At 43.5% G+C, this 21,111-nt stretch overlaps 1 protein-coding gene across 2 annotated transcripts in view; it reads right to left on the bottom strand.

Moving 5' to 3' along the window:
• WDHD1 (WD repeat and HMG-box DNA binding protein 1) overlaps window positions 1-21,008 on the bottom strand; it is a 62,224-nt gene extending 41,216 nt beyond the window's left edge. For both annotated transcript variants that reach the window (XM_062205092.1, XM_062205091.1), the window contains exons 1-7: window positions 20,723-21,008; window positions 15,045-15,156; window positions 8,842-8,993; window positions 7,729-7,840; window positions 7,533-7,583; window positions 6,502-6,597; window positions 287-379 (exon numbers count right to left, since the gene is read on the bottom strand). In XM_062205092.1, the coding sequence (XP_062061076.1) occupies window positions 287-379; window positions 6,502-6,597; window positions 7,533-7,583; window positions 7,729-7,840; window positions 8,842-8,993; window positions 15,045-15,156; window positions 20,723-20,799 (693 nt within the window). In that variant the 5' untranslated portion in view covers window positions 20,800-21,008. The remainder of the gene's footprint in view (window positions 1-286; window positions 380-6,501; window positions 6,598-7,532; window positions 7,584-7,728; window positions 7,841-8,841; window positions 8,994-15,044; window positions 15,157-20,722) is intronic.
• Window positions 21,009-21,111: the final 103 nt, after the last annotated feature.

Here is a 21,111-nt window from a genome sequence, read left to right as displayed (position 1 = left end):
GTCGAGAATAACTTGTTCTAACATTATGCTAGTTAAATTTGGCTTCTTAAAATTAAGATTTGCTTATCAAATCTCACAAAAGAGACCCATAGGACCAAGCAAAGACCTATCTAGTATACGACTATTAGTCAAATGAAGACAGGTTGAAGGGGCAGAAGATGGACCCACACACAACAGTGTGGAGTTATTCTCCTCTTCCAATAACATTTAACTGTAACTAATCTTAAGTCAAACATGCAATGAATATTCCCTATAGCCTACTCAAAGTGTCACTTAGAAAACCTACCTGAGAGATGAAATTATCTGAAAGATCAAAATGATTACTCCAAGTTTCTCTTTTGTAGAGTTTAATGGATTTTTCCACAGGAACTGCCAGTAACTATTAGAAAAAATAAATAATTTAAATAAAAGTTTATATCAAATTCAATTTGAAGAAGAAAAAAGGCAGAAAATTTAATCAGATAAATGTACAAAGCATACAAGCCAAATGGTACTTTAATTGGCAACTAACGAAACACACAAAATGACTGAGAATTGTAATAAGCAAAAAATGGGTGACAATCACTTTACTGTTTGCACCAAAAAGGATAACTTGTAGTTACTATTATTTTTGACTAGCTCCCATCTGCTGGTTCACTCTCCAAATGCCCTTAACAGCTGGGAACGAATCAGGCTTAAGCCAGGAGCCAACAACCCAATCCACGTCCACCACATAGTGGGTTCCATGACTGCTGCCTCCAAGGGTCCATGTTAGCAAGAAGCTAGAATCGGGAGCTGGAGGAAGTACTGAACCCAGGCACTCCAACAGGAGATGTAAATGTCTTAGCAAGTGTCTTAATTGCTAGATTAAAATTTGCCCTTATCAACTTTAATGTTTTATAAGCAAAGAGAAAAATATACACCAGATTCTTATGAGTTCAACTGTTACTTTAATGCAAAATGTACTTTTAAAATTCACAATATGTTATAGCAAAGCAGGTAAAGCTGCCTCCTGTTACACTGGTATCCCATATGGGCACCAGGTTCGCGTTCCGGTTGCTCTACTTCCCATCCAGCTCCCTCTAATGGACTGGGAAATGCAGTAGAAGATGACCCAAGTGCTTGGGCCCCTGCCACCCACATGGGAGACCCAGGTGAAGCTCCTTGCTTCAGCCTGGCCCAGCCCTGGACTTTGTGGCAATTTGGGGAGTGAACCAGCAGATGGATGATCTCTATTTCTCCTTCTCTCTCCGACTTTCAAATAAATAAGTAAATCTTTAAATAAAAAGCACATATTCTGGGGCCGGCGCTGTGGCGTAGCAAGTAGTGCCGCTGCCCACAGTGCCAGCATCCCATATGAGCGCCAGTTCAAGTCCCAGGTGTTCCACTTCCGATCCAGCTCTCTGGTATAGCCTGGGAAGGCAGTGGAGGATGGTCCAAGTCCTTGGGCCCCTGCACCCTCATAGGAAGACCTGGAGGAAGCTCCTGGCTCCTAGCTTCAGATTTGGGCAGCTCCGACCATTGCAGCCAACTGGGGAGTAAACCAGCGGATGGAAGACCCCTCTCTCTGCCTCTCCTCTCTCTGTATAACTTTGACTTTCAAATCAATAAATAAATCTTAAAAAAAAGAAGCACATATTCAAAGTCTACCATCCTCAAATTCTATTTCTATTATCCAATGGAAAAAAAAGACTGTACAAGAATGTTTATGTATATATGTAAGTAGGCATACATACCCACACCTATTACTCTATAGGTTGATATTTTAAAATATTTATTTTTACTTATTTGAAAGGCAGAGTTACAGAGAGAGACCAATATTCCATCCTCTGTTTCACTCTCCAAATGGCCAAAACAGCTAGGGCTAGGCCAGGCTGAAGCAGGAGTCCCAAACTCTATCCAGGCCTACCATATAGGTAGCAGGGGCTCAACAACTTGGGCCATCTTCTGTTGCTTTCCCAAGTATGTTAGCAGAGAGCTGGATGGGACAAACCATAGCATCAATATGAGATGCAGGTGTCAGTATGCCAGTGTCCCAAGCAGTGGCTTAACTTGATATGCTGGCCCCAGTGTTTTTTAGTTAACAGTGTTTTTTAGTTAGTGTGAAGATTAGTCCCTATGAAGTCATACAGATATACTTTATTCTAATAGAATCTCACTTTCAGGAATATCGTAATTTATTTAATCAATTTCATCTAAGTGTTTCTTTGAGACACAGGGAGGGATACTGCAGGGAGGGAAGACTGGAGGGGGAAAGAAGAGTCAGAGACAAGTTCCATCCACTGGTTCACTCTCTAAAGACTCAGATTTCCAACATGGACTGCAGGGACCCAACTACATGAACCATCACTGCTGCCTCCCAGTGTACACATTTAGTAGGAAGCTGTAAACAGGAGAGGAATCCAGTCTGAAATCCAGGCACTCAGATATGGGTGCCTGGTGTCCCAAGTGGCCTCTTAACCAAACATCCAACTCTGTGTCTAATCTTTTACTTTTGCAAACAGGGGTGTAAAATTTTCATCATACATACACATATAAAGAAATGGAACAGAAGTAGTACTACTAGCCATTTATTCTACTAAAAAACTGTCAATCCCTCCTCTATACAGTACATAATCAAATACTGATCTCTGAACATCTCCATAAATGAAAAATACTCTATCACAACAGTTTCAACTTACAACTAATTTTACTTATTTATTTATTTAAAAGGCAGAGATATAGAGACAGAGATCTCCCACTCACTGTTTCACTCCCCAAATGCCCACAACTGCCAGGACTGGGCCAAGCTAAAACCAGCAGCCAAGAACAAAATTCCAGTCTCCCAAAAAGTGGCAAGAACCCAACTATTTGAGCTATCACCTCTCCTAGGAGTAGAGTTGGGACTCAAACTCAAGGATTCCAATACGGGATTCAGGCATTCAAACAGTGTCTTAAGCACTACAGCAAATGCCCACCCCTCAACTTGTATTTCTTCCAATACAAAAGGCAGTATTTATTTCACATTTAAAAGTCATCGGTGGGGCCAGCGCTGTGGCGCAGTGGGTTAATGCCCTGGCCTGAAGCGCCGACATCCCATATGGGTGCCAGTTCAAGACCTGGCTGCTCCACTTCTGATCCAGCTCTCTGCTATGGCCTGGGAAAGCAGTGGAAGATGGCCCAAGTGCTTGGGCCCCTGCACCCGTGTGGGAGACCTGGAAGAAGCTCCTGGCTCCTGATCAGCACAGCTCCGGCCATTGTGGCCAACTGGGGAGTGAACCATCAGATGGAAGACCTCTCTCTCTCTCTCTATGTAACTTTGATTTTCAAATAAATAAATAAATCTTTAAGAAAAAGTCATTGGTATGTCTTTTTCTGTATACTATCAGCTCATGTCTTTAGTTATTTTTCTATTGTGTTCTTATTGATTCATGAGAATATTCTGTAAATTGGGGCTGGCGCTGTGGCGTAGGGGGTAAAGCCGCTGCCTGCGGTGCCAGCATCCCATATGGGTGCTGGTTCGAAACCCAGCTGCTCCACTTCCAATCCAGCTCTCTGCTATGGCCTGGGAAAGCAGCACCCACGTGGGAGACCTGGAAGAAGCTCCTGGTTCCTGATCAGCAAAGCTCCAGCCGTTGCGGCCACCTGGGGAGTGAAACAGCAGATGGAAGACCTCACTCTCTCTCTCTTTCTCTCTCTGCCTCTCCTCTCTCTGTGTAACTGTGACTTTCAAGTAAAATAAAATAAATCTTAAAAAAAAAAGAATATTCTGTAAATTAAGGAAACTAGCTTGTTACATTGTTTCAAACTACTCCCCACACTCAGTTTATCATTTGTCTATTAATTTGTACTATTTTTTTAAACCGATTCATTAATTTGGGGCCAGCACTGTGCATCCCATGAGTGTCAATTTGAGTCCTGGTGGCTTCACTTCTGATCCAGCCTGGGAAGGCGCCTGGGAAAAGCAACGGAGGATGGCCCAAGTGCTTGGGCCCTTGCAACCCACACAGGAGATGAGGAGGGAGTTCCTGGTTCCTGGCTTCCTAGCCCACCCTCAATTTTTGTGGCCACTTGGGGAATGACAACTGTGGATGGAAGATTTCTCTCCTCTCTCGTTCAAATAAAATAAATCTTTTTTAAAATTAATTGATTTACTTTCATTCCATTGAAAGGCAGAGAGACAGAGAGAGGTCTCCCATCTGCTAGTTCACTCCCCAGATGCCTGCAATAGTTAAGGCAAGGCTGCCAGAGCCAATAGCCCAAAACTCAATTCAGGTCTCCTATGTAGGTGACAGGGGTCCAAATATTCAAGTCAACATCTGCTGCCTCCTAGGGTACACATTAGCAGAAAGTGGATCAGAAGCAGAGTAGCTGGAACTTGAACCAATCATTCAGATATGGGATGCTAGCATCCTAAGCAACAACTTATCTGCTGTACCACATACCTGGCCCTGTACTATTTTTTATCATATAAAAGTGTCTATTATTCTAAAAAGTTACATATTTGAAAGACAGAGTAATGGGGGCAGGGGACTTATAGATTATCTTCCATACACTAGTTCACTCCCCAGTGCCCAGGGGCTAGAAAATGCTGAACTCAGGAGCCGGAAATTCCATCTCATCTCCAACATGGGTGGCTAGAAACTAATTGGGCTGTCATCTGCTGCATCCCAGGTGCATTGGCAGGAAGCTGGATGAGAAGCAGAAGAGCATAGGACTGGAACTGGTACTCCAATACGGAATGAAAATGTTTCAAGCTCAACCTATAGTACAACACTTGTCCCAAAAACCTTTATTTTGTACTAAGCTTATTAATCTTCTTTTCTGAAAAATTTCATATGTAAGAAGTTGAAAGAGTAAAATAGTAATACCTATATAAATATATTCACTATGTGGGAGGAAGGCTCTAAGATGGTCTTCAATGTTTCTCATATACTGGAATTCATATCCTTGTTACCAATACATTTGCCAAATCTCCTTTTTCCCTCTTTTTTACACACCAAATTCCTATGTATATTTGGGTCTATGTCTCTGTTTAATAAATAAATGCCTATTAATGAGTAGCAAACTTTTAATTTCCATGGTTTCAAAAAACATTTTAATATCTGACTATATTAGGCTCTTTTCATCACTTTTCTGTGTCAAGATAGTTTTCTACATGGACTTTAGAATCCGCTGTAATTGGTTCTCCCAAACATCCTACTGATATTTCATATTTGAATACAGTCAAAACTACAAATTCACTGAAGGAAGAACATCTCTTTTTTTTTTTTTTTTTTTTTTTGATAGGCAGAGTGGACAGTGAGAGAGACAGAGAGAAAGGTCTTCCTTTTTTGCCGTTGGTTCACCAAGCCAAGCCAGCGCACTGCACTGATCCGAAGCCAGGAGCCAGGTGCTTCTCCTGGTCTCCCATGCGGGTGCAGGGCCCAAGCACTTGGGCCATCCTCCACTGCCTTCCCAGGCCATAGCAGAGAGCTGGCCTGGAAGAGGGGCAACCGGGACAGAATCCGGAGCCCCAACCGGGACTAGAACCCGGTATGCCGGCGCTGCAAGGCAGAGGATTAGCCTATTGAGCCACGGTGCCAGCCACTAACATCTTTTATAATATCAAAAATTCCTTACTAAGAATGAAATATACATCTTTATCTAACTCTTCTTTACTCCTCAAGTCCTTGTAACCCTGCACTCACATGGGAGACCCAGAGGACACTCCTGCTCCTGGCTTTGGATCAGCACAGCTCCAGCCATTGCAGCCAACTGAGGAGTGAACCAGCAGAAGGAACACCTCTCTCTCTCTCTGTAACTTTTTTTTTTCAAGATTTATTTATTTATTTATTTATTTGAAAGTCAGAGTTACAGTTACCGCTGGCTCACTCCCCAACTGGCCATAACAGCTAGAGCTGAGCCAATCTGAAGTCAGGAGCCAGGAGCCTCCTCCAGGTCTTCCCATGCAGGTGCAGGGGCCCAAGGACTTGGACCACCTTCTACTGCTTTCCCAGGCCATAGCAGAGAGCTGGATTGGAAGCAGAGCATCAGGGCCTCGAACTGGTGTCCATATGGGATGCTGGCACTGCATCTGTGGCTTTACCTGCTATGCCACAGACCCGGCCCCAACTCTGACTTTCAAATAAATAAATCAATCTTGAAAAAATAAAATAGTAGACCATCATCCCTCCACACCTCCTGTACTTTTGGGGCCAGTGTAATCCCATACAACATCTGCTTTATAAAAAATAAAAGGGGGGAATGTTAGTAAAATGACAGTCTTATCTGTGGCAGAATCTATGCCCCGACACCATCCTAGGCTCTGGCCCTGTCATCATTGCTAGAAGTGACCAAATGGCCCAACCACAAGTGTCAGCTCCACCCCCACTTCCCTACCCCCTGTGAGAGTATAACAGGAACTGCTTCCCATACACATTCTCTCTCTCCCGATTTCTCTCTCTCTCTCAAATCCTCTCTGTTGGATTTCCCGTCAAACTCCTTCTCTTTAAAAAAAAAAACACGGGGGTGGGGGGGTTAGGGGGAATAGGAGTCACTTGCCTTTCCACTCTTTGGCTGCCAAGCAAGTCTGCAGATTGATTTCGCATGTATCACATCATTGCACTTTAGAAGCAGTGGCCAACTTACAGCACACGTCTGTTAAAAAAAAAAAAAAAAATTATTTTGTTTTATAAAAATTCTCCCCCAAAATAAATGCGGAATTGAATACATTTAACACACAGTTTCTTCAAACTGATGAGTAGCTCAGAAAAAAGCAACTTAATCCACTTTAATTTAATTATAATACCTGATCTACCTAAAGTGCTTTAGGTCCTTCAGAGGTATAAAAAGTACAAGATTTTAATAATCAAATAAGATTTCCTGTACAGAAAAAGTAAACAATATATTCATTGAATAAATGTACATACACCTAACAAAAACCTCTAATGTGTTAAAATCTTAAAGTGTCTACAAAAATACAAAAAATTTGGAAGGTCTATTATAAAATGTAAAGATGGCAGTTAGTCCTTCTATATAGCTCAAGAATGTGGAGGAAAGAACTGTGGCTACTAAGGTACATCTGTGGGGGGATATTTTTCTTGTCAACCACTTTATCTCCACAAAGGTTGAGCCCTCTCTGATTGCCTACAGAAGACAGTTGTTCCCTCTGCTAATCCAGGGAGCACTTTCTTCATACCTCCCTTAAAACCTTTATCAAGTGTGGTTAGAATAAGCTGCATATGTGACTCCGCAAATCAAGGGTGGCCCATACTTTATTTCTATAGCTGCAGCATCTAACACAAGGCCCACACAAAGTTAGTTATCTTGTAGGTATATCATGGTTGAATTATACTTCTTGATTTATAAAGCTTAAAAATGAAATAAAAAGCTATCATTCCCTTTGTTATTGGTTACAAAAACAAATAATCTATATTAGATTATTGATTTCTGTGAAATTTGATGACAAAAAACAGCATTAATCCTACTCAAAAAAACAAACTGTAAAGAAAAAAATTACTAACTTGACCTGATAAGACACTCAATATATGATGGAAATGAGAAAAGTGTTATATTTAAATTGGTGAGTTTACCTGATCTGAAATTTGCCACACTCTAACAGATCCATCACAACTGGCTGATGCCTGCAGGAAGAAACAATCAATTTGTTACAGCACAATACCATTATAAAAACTGGTTCAACTGACTAAACAACCTTTTGCCAAGTGAATGAAATTTCTTGCTAATTCTTTCAGTATTTTATACACTGTGGAAAAAGACAAAAATTACCAGAAAGATGTCCTTAGGATCAAAGGAAAGACTTAAAACAGGAGCCTCATGTCCTCGGAATGTTTTCTGTTGGCTGCTATCCATCACATCCACAATTTTAACTAGGAAATCACTATGAACAATAAGAAAATTGCCCATTAACAAATGCCAAAATAAAAGCCTCTTCAAAAGCTATGACACAAATATTTCAAAATTACAATCGTAAACACTACAATTTCTTTAGAGCAACCTGTAAATTTTGGCAGCCGAAGTTAGTGACTTATTTTATACTTCTGCTCTACAAAGATACTGAAAACACAAGTAAAGACCTCCCATCAGTTAAAATACACTAAATAGCTTTAGTTACGTACTAAGCTTCTATTATTTGCTAATCTAATCACAGCCACAGCCATTTTCTAGCATACCATGCCTTTTACCCCACCTCACTGATTCAACCAATTACATTTTTTCCCTTATGACAAGCATCAAAGGAAACTATGTAAATCCTGCTTGTGCAATCCAGGTTCTGTCCAAAATAACTTAGAAAAATTTTATGTCAAGCCATCACTTTGTTCCAGCCTTTTTCAAAATTTACCAAACATGTAGTGTGCAAAATAATACATTTCAACTCACAAAGAATCGTAAGTTTGTTCTCAAAAACTTTTACTATGGATGGGCATTTGGGACAACTGCTAAAAATCTTGGTTGCCTACAACCCTTATCAGAGTCCCTGGGTTTACATCACAGCTCTGCTCCCCATTCTAGCTTCCTGCTAAAGCACTTCTTGGGAGGCAGCAGATGACAGCTCAAGTAGATGAGTCCCTGGCAACCATGTGGGAGACTCAAAGTGAGTTCCAGGGTCCTGACTTTGAACTGCCCAGAGCTGGCTGTTGCAGGCATTTGGGAAATGAAGCAGTAGATGGAACATCTCTGTGTCTCTTTCAAATAAGTAAATTAAAATTTTAAAAAGAAAAAGAACTCCTTTTCTAGCTTTAAAAGACTTGAATACAAAATTGAGGTAAATTTCTGATCAAGAAAAACGAAATGACAAGAGTCCTGAAAATATTGCTGAAATAAATGGAGAATCTTTTTGTCCTAAACATCATTTCCTTTTCTGATATCAAAAAGCCTTACCTCGATCCAGCAGCAATTTTAGAGCCATCTCCATTAAAGACCACATGGTTTGCATTTGTAGTGAAACGAGTCAATATACCATCTGGAACTCCTTCCGGGAATGTGTGGACTTGAATAGTATTGTTAGAAACTGCAGTGACCAATTTTCCATTCTAAAAGAAAAATAAAGAAACACTGACAAATTCAAATCAATTAAGCATCTTCCACAATTAAAAATCCTGTAAAAACCAAAAAAAATCCTGTAAATGGAGTTCAAAAGAAAAACCAATATACAATTTTCCTAAAATATACTTACACCAGAAAAATTTGCTAGCTTAAAGAAATCTCAATTCTACGTTCACCACTCAATTATTTAGACTCTGATTTCTCTTTTACTTCTGGTTAAAAAATATTTTAAAAAGTATTTTAAGTATCATGGAAACTGAGACTCAAGAGAGCTTTTCACAGAAAACAGTCTTAGTGAAGAAAGAACATCAGAAGGCATGGCCACAATGATCAGTATAGCGTTGGTTTATCTTTTTACAGTAAAATCATTTTTATGTCTTTTAGGAGTAGGTCAAAATCTAAATACTAGCCGGCGCCGTGGCTTAACAGGCTAATCCTCCACTTTGCGGCGCCGGCACACCAGGTTCTAGTCCCGGTTGGGGCGCCGGATTCTATCCCGGTTGCCCCTCTTCCAGGCCAGCTCTCTGCTATGGCCTGGGAAGGCAGTGGAGGAGGGCCCAAGTGCTTGGGCCCTGCACCCGCATGGGAGACCAGGAGAAGCACCTGGCTCCTGGCTTCGGATCAGCGCGATGTGCTGGCCATAGCGGCCATTGGAGGGTGAACCAACGGCAAAGGAAGACCTTTCTCTCTGTCTCTCTCTCTCACTATCCACTCTGCCTGTCAAAAAAAAAAAAAAAAATCTAAATACAAGAACCTATGGCAGAGACTGAAGTGATATGTCTATCAGCAAAGACAGGCATAAAACAGACTTTTCCTCAGGACCTTGAGATAAGCCAACCCCACTGCCACCCTGAGTTTCAGATTTCTTGCCTCTTGACTTACGAGATGCTAACTTTCTGTGGTTTTTAAGCCACCAATCTGAAGGTGATTTACCATAGCAGCATTAGCAAACTGATATAAACTGATCTTTTTCTGGGGAAAAATTTATTTATTTATTCACTTATTTGAAAGGCAGAATAACAGAGAAAGATCTTCCATCCTCTGGTTCACTTCCCAGATGGCCACAATGGCCAAGGCTGGACCAGTCTTCAGGAGCTTTTTCTGGGTCTCCCATGTGGGTAGCAGGGGTCCAAACACTTGAGCCATCCTCTGCTGCTTTTCCTAGGTCATTATCAAGGAGCTGGATCAAGAGTAGAGCAGCTGGGACTCAAACCAGCACCTACATAGGATTCCGGCATCAAAGGCAGCTGCTTTAATTGCTCTGCAATGACGCCAACCCCAATAAATAAATCTTTATGGGGCCAGTGCTGTGGCGTAGCGGGTGAAGCCACTACCTGCAGTGTTTGGCATCCCGTATGGGCGCCAATTCAAGTCCCAGCTGCTCCACTTCTGATCTAGCTCTCTGCTATGGCCTGGGAAAGCAGTAGAATATGGCCCAAGTCCTTGGGCCCCTGCACCCACATGGGAGACCCGGAAGAATCTCCTGGCTCCTTGCTGCGGATTGGCGCAGCTCCGGCCACTGCAGCCAGCTGGAGAGTGAACCAGTGGATGGAAGACCTCTCTTTCTCTCTCTCTGTCTCTCCTTCTCTCTCTGTGTAACTCTGACTTTCAAATAAATAAATAAATCTTTAAAAGTTAAAAATAAAAAATATCTAAAGAATCTGAATAATCTCATATACTTTAATGAGCCACAATTTCAAAAAAATACAAATTTTATGGAAGTTTTTTTCCTACCCACATACAATACATTCAGATTAAAATTAATCACAAATAAAAAGCTTAGTGTTTTTTAGATAATTTTCAAAATCTTTCTGAGAACATGTCTATTTTCTAGGTAAACTGTATCTCATTTCCATATCTGTGTCACAAAGCACTTAGAAATATAACATATATATATATATATATATACTGAAATACTAAAATATTCCTCTTTTCTGTAATACTTTAAATTATCTGAATTAGTGAGTACCACTAATTTGTGGCAATTTGCCTGCTGATACAGAATATCACAGTCTAAGTAATTCATAATGAACAGAAACTCACTGGCTAATGATTCTGGAGGCCAAGTCTAAGATCAAGGGGCCAGCATTTGGCCAAGGCCTTCTTGCTGTATCATTCCATATTTGAAAGACAAAGAGAAGGTGAAAGAGAGTGAGGAAGAGAGACAGAGAGGAGGGAGAGAGCAAGAGAGAGAGGATTGAACTCACTTTTAAATAACAAGTTCCCTTCCCTAATACCCACACTAATTCATTCATAAGAGCAGAGCCCTCATGACCTAATCACCTCTCATTAGGCCCCATCTCCAATACTATTGTGTAGGGGGTTAATTTTTTTTTTTTTTTTTTTTTTTTGGACAGGCAGAATGGATAGTGAGAGAGAGAGAGACAGAAAGGTCTTCCTTTTTGCCATTGGTTCACCCTCCAATGGCCGCTATGGCCAGCACATCGCGCTGATCTGAAGCCAGGAGCCAGCTGCTTCTCCTGGTCTCCCATGCGGGTGCAGGGCCCAAGCACTTGGGCCCTCCTCCACTGCCTTCCCAGGCCATAGCAGAGAGCTGGCCTGGAAGAGGGGCAACCGGGATAGAGTCTGGCGCCCCAACCGGGACTAGAACCTGGTGTGCCGGCGCCGCAAAGTGGAGGATTAGCCTGTTAAGCCACGGCGCCGACCAAGGGGGTTAAATTTCTAAAACATGCTTTATGGAGGACAGATTCAAATCATAGCAATGAGGGGTCCGCATTCTGGCCTAGCAGGTTAAGCCTCCGTCTGCAAAACTGGCATCCCATATGGGATGGCCCAATTACTTGGGCCCCTGCACCCAGATGGAGACCCAGAAGAAGCTCCTGGCTTCAGCCTGGCTTAGCCCTAACGTTGGAGTTACCTGGGAGAGTGAACCAGCAGATGGAGGATCTCTCTGTCTCTCCCTCTCTGTAACTCTTTCAAAATAAATAAATCTTAAAAAAAAAAAAAGGGGCCAGCGCCGCAGCTCAATAGACTAATCTTCTGCCTGCGGCACCAGCACACCGGGTTCTAGTCCCGGTCAGGGCACCGGTTCTGTCCTGGTTGCTCCTCTTCCAGTCCAGCTCTCTGCTATGGCCCAGGAGTGCAGTGGAGGAGGGCCCAGGTCCTTGGGCCCTGCACCCACATGGGAGACTAGGAGAAGCACCTGGCTCCTGGCTTCGGATCAGCGTGGTGCGCTGGCCAAAGCACGCCAGCCACAGCATCCATTGGGGGGTAAACCAACGGAAATGGAAGACCTTTCTCTTTATCTCTCTCTCTCTCTCACTGTCCACTCTGCCTATAAAAAGAAAAAAAAAAAGAAGAAGAAGAAGAAGTTGAGGCTGACACTCTGGGTAAAGAATGAGAGGGTTGTGTGATCCAAATTAGTCAGGGGAAGGGTCAGTGCTGTGGCGTAGTGGGTAAAGCCAACACCTACAGCACCAGCATCCTATATGGGTGCCGGATCGAAGCCTGGCTGCTCCACTTCCAATCCAGCTCCCTGCTAATGCACTTGGGAAAACAGTGGATGATGGCCCAACGCCTTGGGCCCCTGCACCCATGTGGGAGACCCAGAAGAAGCTCCTGCCTCCTAACTTCAGCCTGGCCCAGCCCCAGCTGTTGCAGTCATTTGGGGAATGAAACAGCAGATAGAAGACCTCTCTCTCTCTCTAACTCTGCCTTTCAAATTAATAAAATAAATCTTTAAATTAAAAAAAAAGAAGGAAAAAAAAGATGATGTCTGCCAATATGTTGTTATAAAGCCTTTAAATAAAGGCAAGAAACCTAAAACCAAAGCACCCAAGATTTACTACCTTGTTACTCTATAGGTTCCACAACACAAACACCAGTGCATTGCTCTGAAGAAACACTGTAATAAGAAAAATAAGGCAGGAACTGGCACTGTGGCATATCACTGCCTGCACCGTTTCAAGTCCTGGCTGCTCCAATTCTAATCCAGTTCTTTGATAATTCACCTAGAGAAAAAGCAGCAGAAGGTGGCCCAAGTACTTGAGACTCTGCGCCCACATAGGAGACCCAGGGGGAGTTCCAAGCTCCTAGCTTCGGCTTGGCCTAACTCCAACTGTTGCAGCCATTAGAGGATTGAACCAGCAGATGGAAGATCTCTCTCTCTCTTTCTGTAACTCTGCCTTTCAGATAATAACACTTCCCTCTCCCCAAAATTAAAAGGAAGAGACAGAAGAATATGCTAAACTTCTGGCCAAGAGAATGAAGAAAGCCAAAAAATAAAAAATAAATATCCAGATCAGTTCATCAAGAGATGAAAGATGTCCTCTCCGAGCATTTCTATTTCTGTGTCTGAGTCCAGTCACAATTAAGGACTTTTTAGGCACAGGCATTTGGCTTACTGCTTAACACATCAGATAGCACACCCATGTCCCGTAATGGAGTACCTTGGTGCAATTCCTGGCTCAATCTGCTGACTCCAGCTTCCTGTCGATGCAGACCATGAAAGGCAGGGGGAGGGCCCAAGTAGTTGGGTCCCTGCCACCCACATGGGAGACCTGAATTGAGTTCCCAGCACCTAGCTTTTGTCTGGTCCAGCGTTGGCCATTTGGCTATAGTGGGCATTTGGATAATCAGTCTATGGATGGGAGCTCTCTGTCATCTGTCTTTCAATACCCAAATGGACTTCTGGGTTCCTGACTTCAGCCTGGCCCAGCCCTGGCTGTTGTGGCCATTTGGGGAGCAAAGAGGATTGAAGATCTTTCTCTCTATGTCTTTCCTTCTCTGTCACTCTGCCTTTCAAATAAATAAAATAAATCTTACAGAAAAAAAAAAAAAAATGTAGGGGCCAATGCTGTGGCATGGAGGTAAAGCCACCACCTGCAGTGCCGGCATCCCATATAGGCAGTGGTTCAAGTTCCAGCTGCTCAACTTCTGAGTCAGCTCTCTGCTATGGCCTAGGGAAGCAACAGAAGATGGCCCAAGTTCTTGGGCCCCTGCACCCACATGGGAAACCTAGAGGAAGCTCCAGGCTCCTGGCTTTGGATCAGCCCAGCTCCAGCCACTGCAGCCATTTGGCGGGTCAATCAGTGGATGGAAGACAGATGGGAAAAAAAAAAGGCCGGCCCCGTGGCTTAACAGGCTAATCCTCCACCTTGCGGCACCGGCACACCAGGTTCTAGTCCCAGTTGGGGCGCCGGATTCTGTCCTGGTTGCCCCTCTTCCAGGCCAGCTCTCTGCTATGGCCCGGGAAGGCAGTGGAGGATGGCCCAAGAGCTTGGGCCCTGCACCCGCATGGGAGACCAGGAGAAGCAGCTGGCTCCTGGCTTCAGATCAGCGAGATGCGCATCTCTCTCTCTCACTATCCACTCTGCCTGTCCAAAAAAAAACAGATGGAAGACCACTTTCTCTCTGCCTCTGCAATTCTACCTTTCAAATAAATCTCAAAAAAAAAAAAAAAAAGAACAAGGTCAGATCTCAAAGAATATATATTTTTCTTGTATATACTTAATTAGTCCATCATTAATATCCATTAGTTCCCTTTAAAAAACCACTCAGGTTTTACTTTTAAAATTTTGGTTTAGGGGCCCACACTGTGGCGTGGTAGGCTAATTCTCCACCTGCGGCACCAGCATCCCATGTGGGCACCAGTTTGTGTCCTGGCTGCTCCTCTTCTGATCCAGCTCTCTGCTTGTGGCCTAGGAAACCAGTGAAAGATGGCCCAAGTGCTTAGGCCCCTGCACCACGTGGGAGATCCAGAGGAAGCTTCTGGCTCCTGGCTTCAATTCAGCTCAACTCTGGCCACTGCAGATATCTGGGGAGTGAACTAGCAGATGGAAGACCTTTCTGTCTTCCTCTGTCTGTAATTCTACCTCTCAAATAAATAAATAAAATCTAAGAAAAAAATCTGGTGTAGACTATAGCATTATTATACATTTAAAATATTATTTCATAAGAGAAACAAATTTTAAAAAGTACATACCCAAAGCTTTTAAAAAAATAATTTTCGCCCAAGCAAAAAAAATATCATATGCCAGTTATCATTTCATATCAGTTGACATAACTGTTTTTATTACCTTCAAAGCACACGAATATGCCTTTTCTCCAACATTAATGGACTTAGGATCATCATCATCCAAGTCTTCCCAAATCCTCACATCACCATCACTTCCACAAGTCACAATATAACTGTGAAGTAAACATATGCATTAAAAAGTTATCCAATTATAGGCCTAATAATTTTTTTGGAATGCTGCCTTTACATTTATCATTTTTAAATGAAATAAAACCAAAGATTTAACCAATATTTTTTCTCTTCTTATATACACATAAGCTTCAATGACAAAGACTGCTAACTTCCCAAGGCGAGCTTAATGCTCTCTAGAGTTCTCTGGCACACATTTATTTGTAATAATGTAAGAAAGATGAGTGTGTAATCTGCAACAGCAAGGACATGTCTACCTTGCTCACCACTGTATCCCCAGCACCGAGCAGTCTGATACACAGAAATCTTAACAAATGTTTATTGAATGAATAAATGGATGGATGCATGAGTTCAATTAGCAAAAAGGTTATAATCCATCTCCCCTTTTTCAACATCTTCTTGTTGCAACCAGCAAACAAATCGTTTCAAAGACAAGATATGAGGTATTCACTGATGAAAACCAAAAGTGAATTAATAAATATGCCCCTAGAAATAGCTACTTCTTTCAGTCTCCAGAGTTGAATGGAGAAATATTTCCTCTTCCAGTTCCTAGGGACTACTTGAAGCAGGTATGTCAAGGGAGATGTACAAAGTGGCAGGTGCCAGCTGGTGGGGCCAGTGGGAAATTACAATATAGTGAAATTAATGAGAAATAGAGTCAGGAAACAGAGCTAAGCAGTCCTATGCAGACTTTTTGTAGAGTAGTCTGAACACTGTTTACAATGGATCTTGTCATTATTGTATTGAGTAACAGTGTAATAATTTTATCATTTGGCTATGCTTTTCAAATTTTGTAAAAACAAAACAGGGGCTGGTGCTATGGTATGGTGGGCTGGGTCTCTGCCTGCGGCACAGGCACCCCTTGTGGGTGCCAGTTCATGTCCCAGCTGCTTCTCTTCCAATCCAGCTCTCTGCTGTGGCCTGGGAATGTGGTAGAAGAGGGCTGAGGTGTTTGGGCCCCTGCGCCAAGGGGAGAGATCCAGGGGGAGGCTCCTGGCTCGTGGCTTTGGATCAGCCCAGCTCCGGCCATTGTGGCCATTTGGAAAGTAGACCAGCAGATGGGAGGACCTTTCTCCCTGTCACTCTGTCTATCTGTCTGTCTGTCTCTCTTTCTCTAACTCTACCTCTCAAATAAATAAATAAAGCTTAAAAACAAAACAATAACACTCACACACTGGAGTGAGCATTGTGTCACAGTAGGTTAAAGCACCATTTGAGAGGCCCAAATCCCATAATGGAGTGCCAGTTTGACTACTCAGCTTCTGACCCAGCCTCCTGCTAATGAGCCTGGGAAGCAGCAGATGATAGACCAAGTGCTTAGGTTTCTGCCACCACATAGGAGACAAAGATGGAGTTCTTGGCCACTGGCTTTTCCTGGCCCAGTCCTAGCTGTTGCAGATGGAAGATTTGGGTTATTCTGCCTTTCAAATGAAGCTTACAGAAAGGAAGAAAAAGAAAAAAAACTGACTTACACACAACCCTTTCAGTAGAAATGAGCTAAAAAAATTTAAATCAATTTTTAATAAAAAAGTAAATACTAAGGTTCTGCTTCTTAGAAAAGTTGATAATGAAATAACTTGAACAGGGGCCAGTGCTGCAGCACTGGCATCCCATACCAGTTCAAGCCCCAGCTGCTCCACCTCTTTGTTTTTCTTTAAAAGATTTATTTATTTGAAAGGCAGAGTTACAGAGAGGCAGAAGGAGAAAGGAAGGTCTTCCATCCACTGGTCACTCCCCAAATGGCCAAAACAAACCTGGAGCTTCTTCTGGGTCTCTCACATGGGTGCAGGAACCCAAGGACTTATGCCATCTTCTACTGCTTTTTCAGGCCACAGCAGAGAGCTGGATCAGAAATGGAGCAGCCGAGACTCGAACCAGCACCTATATGGGATGCCCTGCCCTTTTTTTGTTTATTTTTAAAAATGTTTCACTTCTGATCCAGCTCCCTGTTAATGACCTGGGAAAGCAGTGGAGGATGGTCCAAGTGATTGGGCCTCTGCACCCACATGAGAGACCCAGGAGAATCTCCTGGCTCCTAGCTTTGGATCACCCAGCTCCAGTTGTTGCAGCATTTGGGGAGTGACCCAGTGGATGGAATACCTCTGTGTCTGTAACTCTATCTCTCAAATAAATAAATCTTTAAAAAAAAAAAAAAAACTTGACCAAAATGTTATTAGATATATACTGTGGGGCTGCAGTATAACATCAACTATAGGAAAACCATACTCCCAAATAAGCATCAGTACCTCATTCAAAAGTGAGTAGTTGTCTTGAGAAGAATGCCTTAAGGCCGCTTCTAGAGCTGCAGAAGGTGAGATCACATCGCGTCACACATGACTCTGCCTAAGAGTTCAGGACTGTCTAACAACTGAGGCGATGAACATGGACTATACCTGGTACTGAGCAACTGAAATGTAGGCAGTGTGACTGAAAAACTGAATTTTAAATTTAGTTCACTTTAACTAATTCTGAATAACAGCATATGGTAACTAGTTCCTATACTGGAAAGTCCTGCATCAAAATAAACACCAGCTTTTTCTAAACTTACTTTACTCATATTTCATGCCAACTTTTCTACTGCAAGTGTGAAAAGTGAAGTGACCAGGAGCCGGCACCGTGGTATAGCGGGTAAAGCTGCTGCTTGCAGTGCCGGCATCCTATATGGGAATCGGTTCAAGTCCCGGCTGCTCCACTTCCTATCCAGCTGTCTGCTATGGCCTGGGAAAGCAGCAGAAGATGGCTCAAGTCCTTGGGCCCCTGCACCAGCATGGGAAACCTGGAAGAACCTCCTGGCTTCAGCTCAGCTCCAGCCGTTGCAGCTATCTAGGGAGTGAACCAGCAGATGGAAAATCGATTCTCTCTCTCTTTCTGCCTCTAAGTCTGCCTTTCAAAAGTAAATAAATCTAAAAAAAAAAAAAAAAAGTGATGTAGCCATTAATATGTTGTCTCTACAGCAAGAGAACTTTTCAAACAGTTAAATGATACTGGTTTTACATCAATGTTAATGTCATCAGAGGTTTTAAATCAAAAATTAGATTGATTCCAATAATGGTACAGCTTTTCCTTCATAGAGACAAAGTAAAGCTTCCTGGAAGTTCATTCTGTTGACACATCTGATATTATTGGGAATTCAATCTAAATTCATCTTCAAAGTTCAACACGAGGAGCCATCGCTGTGGTGTGGGCTAAGCCCCCGCCTGCGGTACCAGCACCCCATATGGGCACCGGTTCGTGTCCCAGCTGCTCTGCTTCTGATCCAGCTCTCTGTTATGGCCTGGGAAAGCAGATGTTGGCCCAAGTCCCTGGGACCCTGCACCTGCGTGGGAGACCCAGAAGAAGCTCTCTGGCTTCGGATCAGCTCAGCTCTGGATGTTGCGGCCATTTGGGTAGTGAACCATGGAAGACCATTCTCTCTGTCTTCCCTCTCTCTGTTTATAAATCTACCTTTCACATAAATAAATAAAATATGAAAAAAAAAAAGTTCAACACCAGGGGCCAGCATTGTGGCACAGTGGGTTAAGCCACAACTTGTAATACACCAGCACCCCACAACAGAGTAGTACTGACTACTTCACTTCCCATCCAGCTTCCTGCTAACAAGCCTGGGAAGGCAGTGGAAGATGGCCCAAGTGCTTGGGGCCCTGCACCCACATGGGGAGTGAACCAGCAGATCGAAGATCTATCTCTCCTGTCATTCTACCTTTCTGATCAATATGTCTTAAAAAAATGGTCAACACTAAATTCTTTTTTTCTTTTGAATATGTATTTATTTATTTGAAAGGCAGAGTGACATAAAAAGAGCTCTTCCACCAAATGCTTTACTCACTCAGAGCCCTTAGGTGCCAGGGCTAAGCCAGGTGGAAACCAGGAGCCAGGAACATCACCCAGGTCTCCCATGTGGGTGGCAGGAACCCAAGTACTTGGGCCATGGGCACATTAGCAGGAAGCTGGATGGGTAACTGGGCCTCAATATAGGATGTGAGCATCCCAAGGTGGCTTAACCTACTGTGCAACAACACACTCTCCATCACTAATTCTTTTTTTTTTTTTTTTTAAGATTTTATTTATTTATTTGCAAGACAAAGTTACAGACAGAGAGAGAGCGAAAGAGAAGGAGAGACAGAACCAGTCATCCACTGGTTCACTCCTCAAATGGCTGAGCCAAGCCAAAGCCAGGAGCCAGGAGTTTCCTCTGGGTCTCCCACACAGGTGCAGGGGCCCAAGGACTTGGGCCGTCTTCTACTGCTTTCCCAGGCCACAGCAGAGAGCTGGATCGGAAGAGGAGCAGCCAGGAATAGAACCCGTGCCCACAGGGGATGCTGATGCCACACTTGGAGGCTTAGCCCACTACACTACAGCAACGGTCCCCCAACACTGATTCTTAATTTTTACAATAATACAAATAGAAATTTGATAAAGTAGAGCACTTTAGGGAAAAATATCTTTAATATATTAAACGTTGTGTTTTGAAATACAAAAGTACTTGGAATTAAAATTATATTTCAAATTTATAACAAACCAATGTGAGACACACAAAAACAGTACCATTACAGGAAATGCTTTCTCTCTTTGCTGGACATCATCAATTAGATTCCTTAAAATCTAAGAGCCTCCTTAGAATGTTAGAGTATTACTAGTATTTTTAGTAACAAGTCCTCTACACCTTAGTTGTGATTAATTCAAAACATTAAGAATCTTACATCAAAGCATTCAGTTTAGGTCTTTGAAGCTTTTAGTGAAATGCAACTAATGACAGGAAGACAGTGATGTTTATCCCTCCAAATCAAGCAAGAATTAGACAAACTGTATTCAAAAAGCCGAAATGGTAAATGGTTTCATTTTAAAATTCCCTAACTGCAGTCTGGGATATGTTGACCTGGGGGAAGAACCTTTGGATGGAAAGCCTCCGTTTAACTGTATACATCTACAGGCTGTACCAGGTGGAAACGGGGTAGGCTTAAAAACGTTGAAACAAAGGAATCCTATGAATTTTGTCATGAAAAATATCGAAGACGCTGTTACTAAAGAAAGGCACTCCGAATGGAGATAAAAGACATTTCCATTTTGAACCTGTGACTCCTCCAATGAGTCGAATTTGCCTAGACTGCCCGGGACCTGAGAGGCTAACAGAGTTCTTTTTCTCACTGGGAGCTGTCAGGGTCTAAAGAAAACAATCAACTGAAGATCTCACTTGCAATGCATTCCGCCTAGAAGGCAGCTCTGGGGGCGCACGCCCCATTCGGAAGTGCCAAGGGTTCGACACCCGGCTCCGGACTCGGCAGGACAAGCGGGCACCGCCTAGCGAGCAGACAAAATCCCCCGACCTGAGGCCCCGAGAAGGGGGGAAACGCGGCTTGCATCTCGCTCATGTCCCTGGAAGCCAGACTTTGGACTTATGCACTACAACTAGCAAGGCGATCAGAAGCAAGTACGCGCGGGTCAGACTCCGACACGATCCCACCTGCCCGAGTCGCTATCAGCCGACCGCAAACCCGAGTGCGGGGAGACCTGTTTTCGGATTTACCCCCGAAACATCCCAACCAACCGTACCTCCCAGAATCATCGAAGCAGACATCCGTGTGTCCCTCCGTATGTCCGTATCTCATCGGTTTCTGCGTGGCCGGCATCTCCTCCTCTACCTGCCCGAGGGCGGTTTACAAAGGCCACTCTTACTTTAAAGGGGAGGAGAGGGCTCGGGCTCCCCTCACGCACGCTGTCCACAGCCCCGCTTCCCGCACGCGAGTGCCACCAGCAAGGAGCCACACTTCTCCCAGGCGGCCGCGGGCCGGCGGAGCGAGCACGCTCAGCGGTGACCGAGCCTCGGCGCCTGAGGGAAAGCGAGGAGCGAGCGCCCGCGCACCGCCGCTTCCCGCGCTCTGGCGCGCTCGCCCCGCTGCGCCTGCGCAGACCGCCCCCCTTCCCCGCCCCCGCCCAGCGCG

This window comes from Lepus europaeus, chromosome 11 (genome assembly GCF_033115175.1).
Source record: "Lepus europaeus isolate LE1 chromosome 11, mLepTim1.pri, whole genome shotgun sequence".
NCBI classification, from domain to species: Eukaryota; Metazoa; Chordata; class Mammalia; order Lagomorpha; family Leporidae; genus Lepus; species Lepus europaeus.
This window is presented reverse-complemented; position numbering and strand designations above follow the sequence as displayed.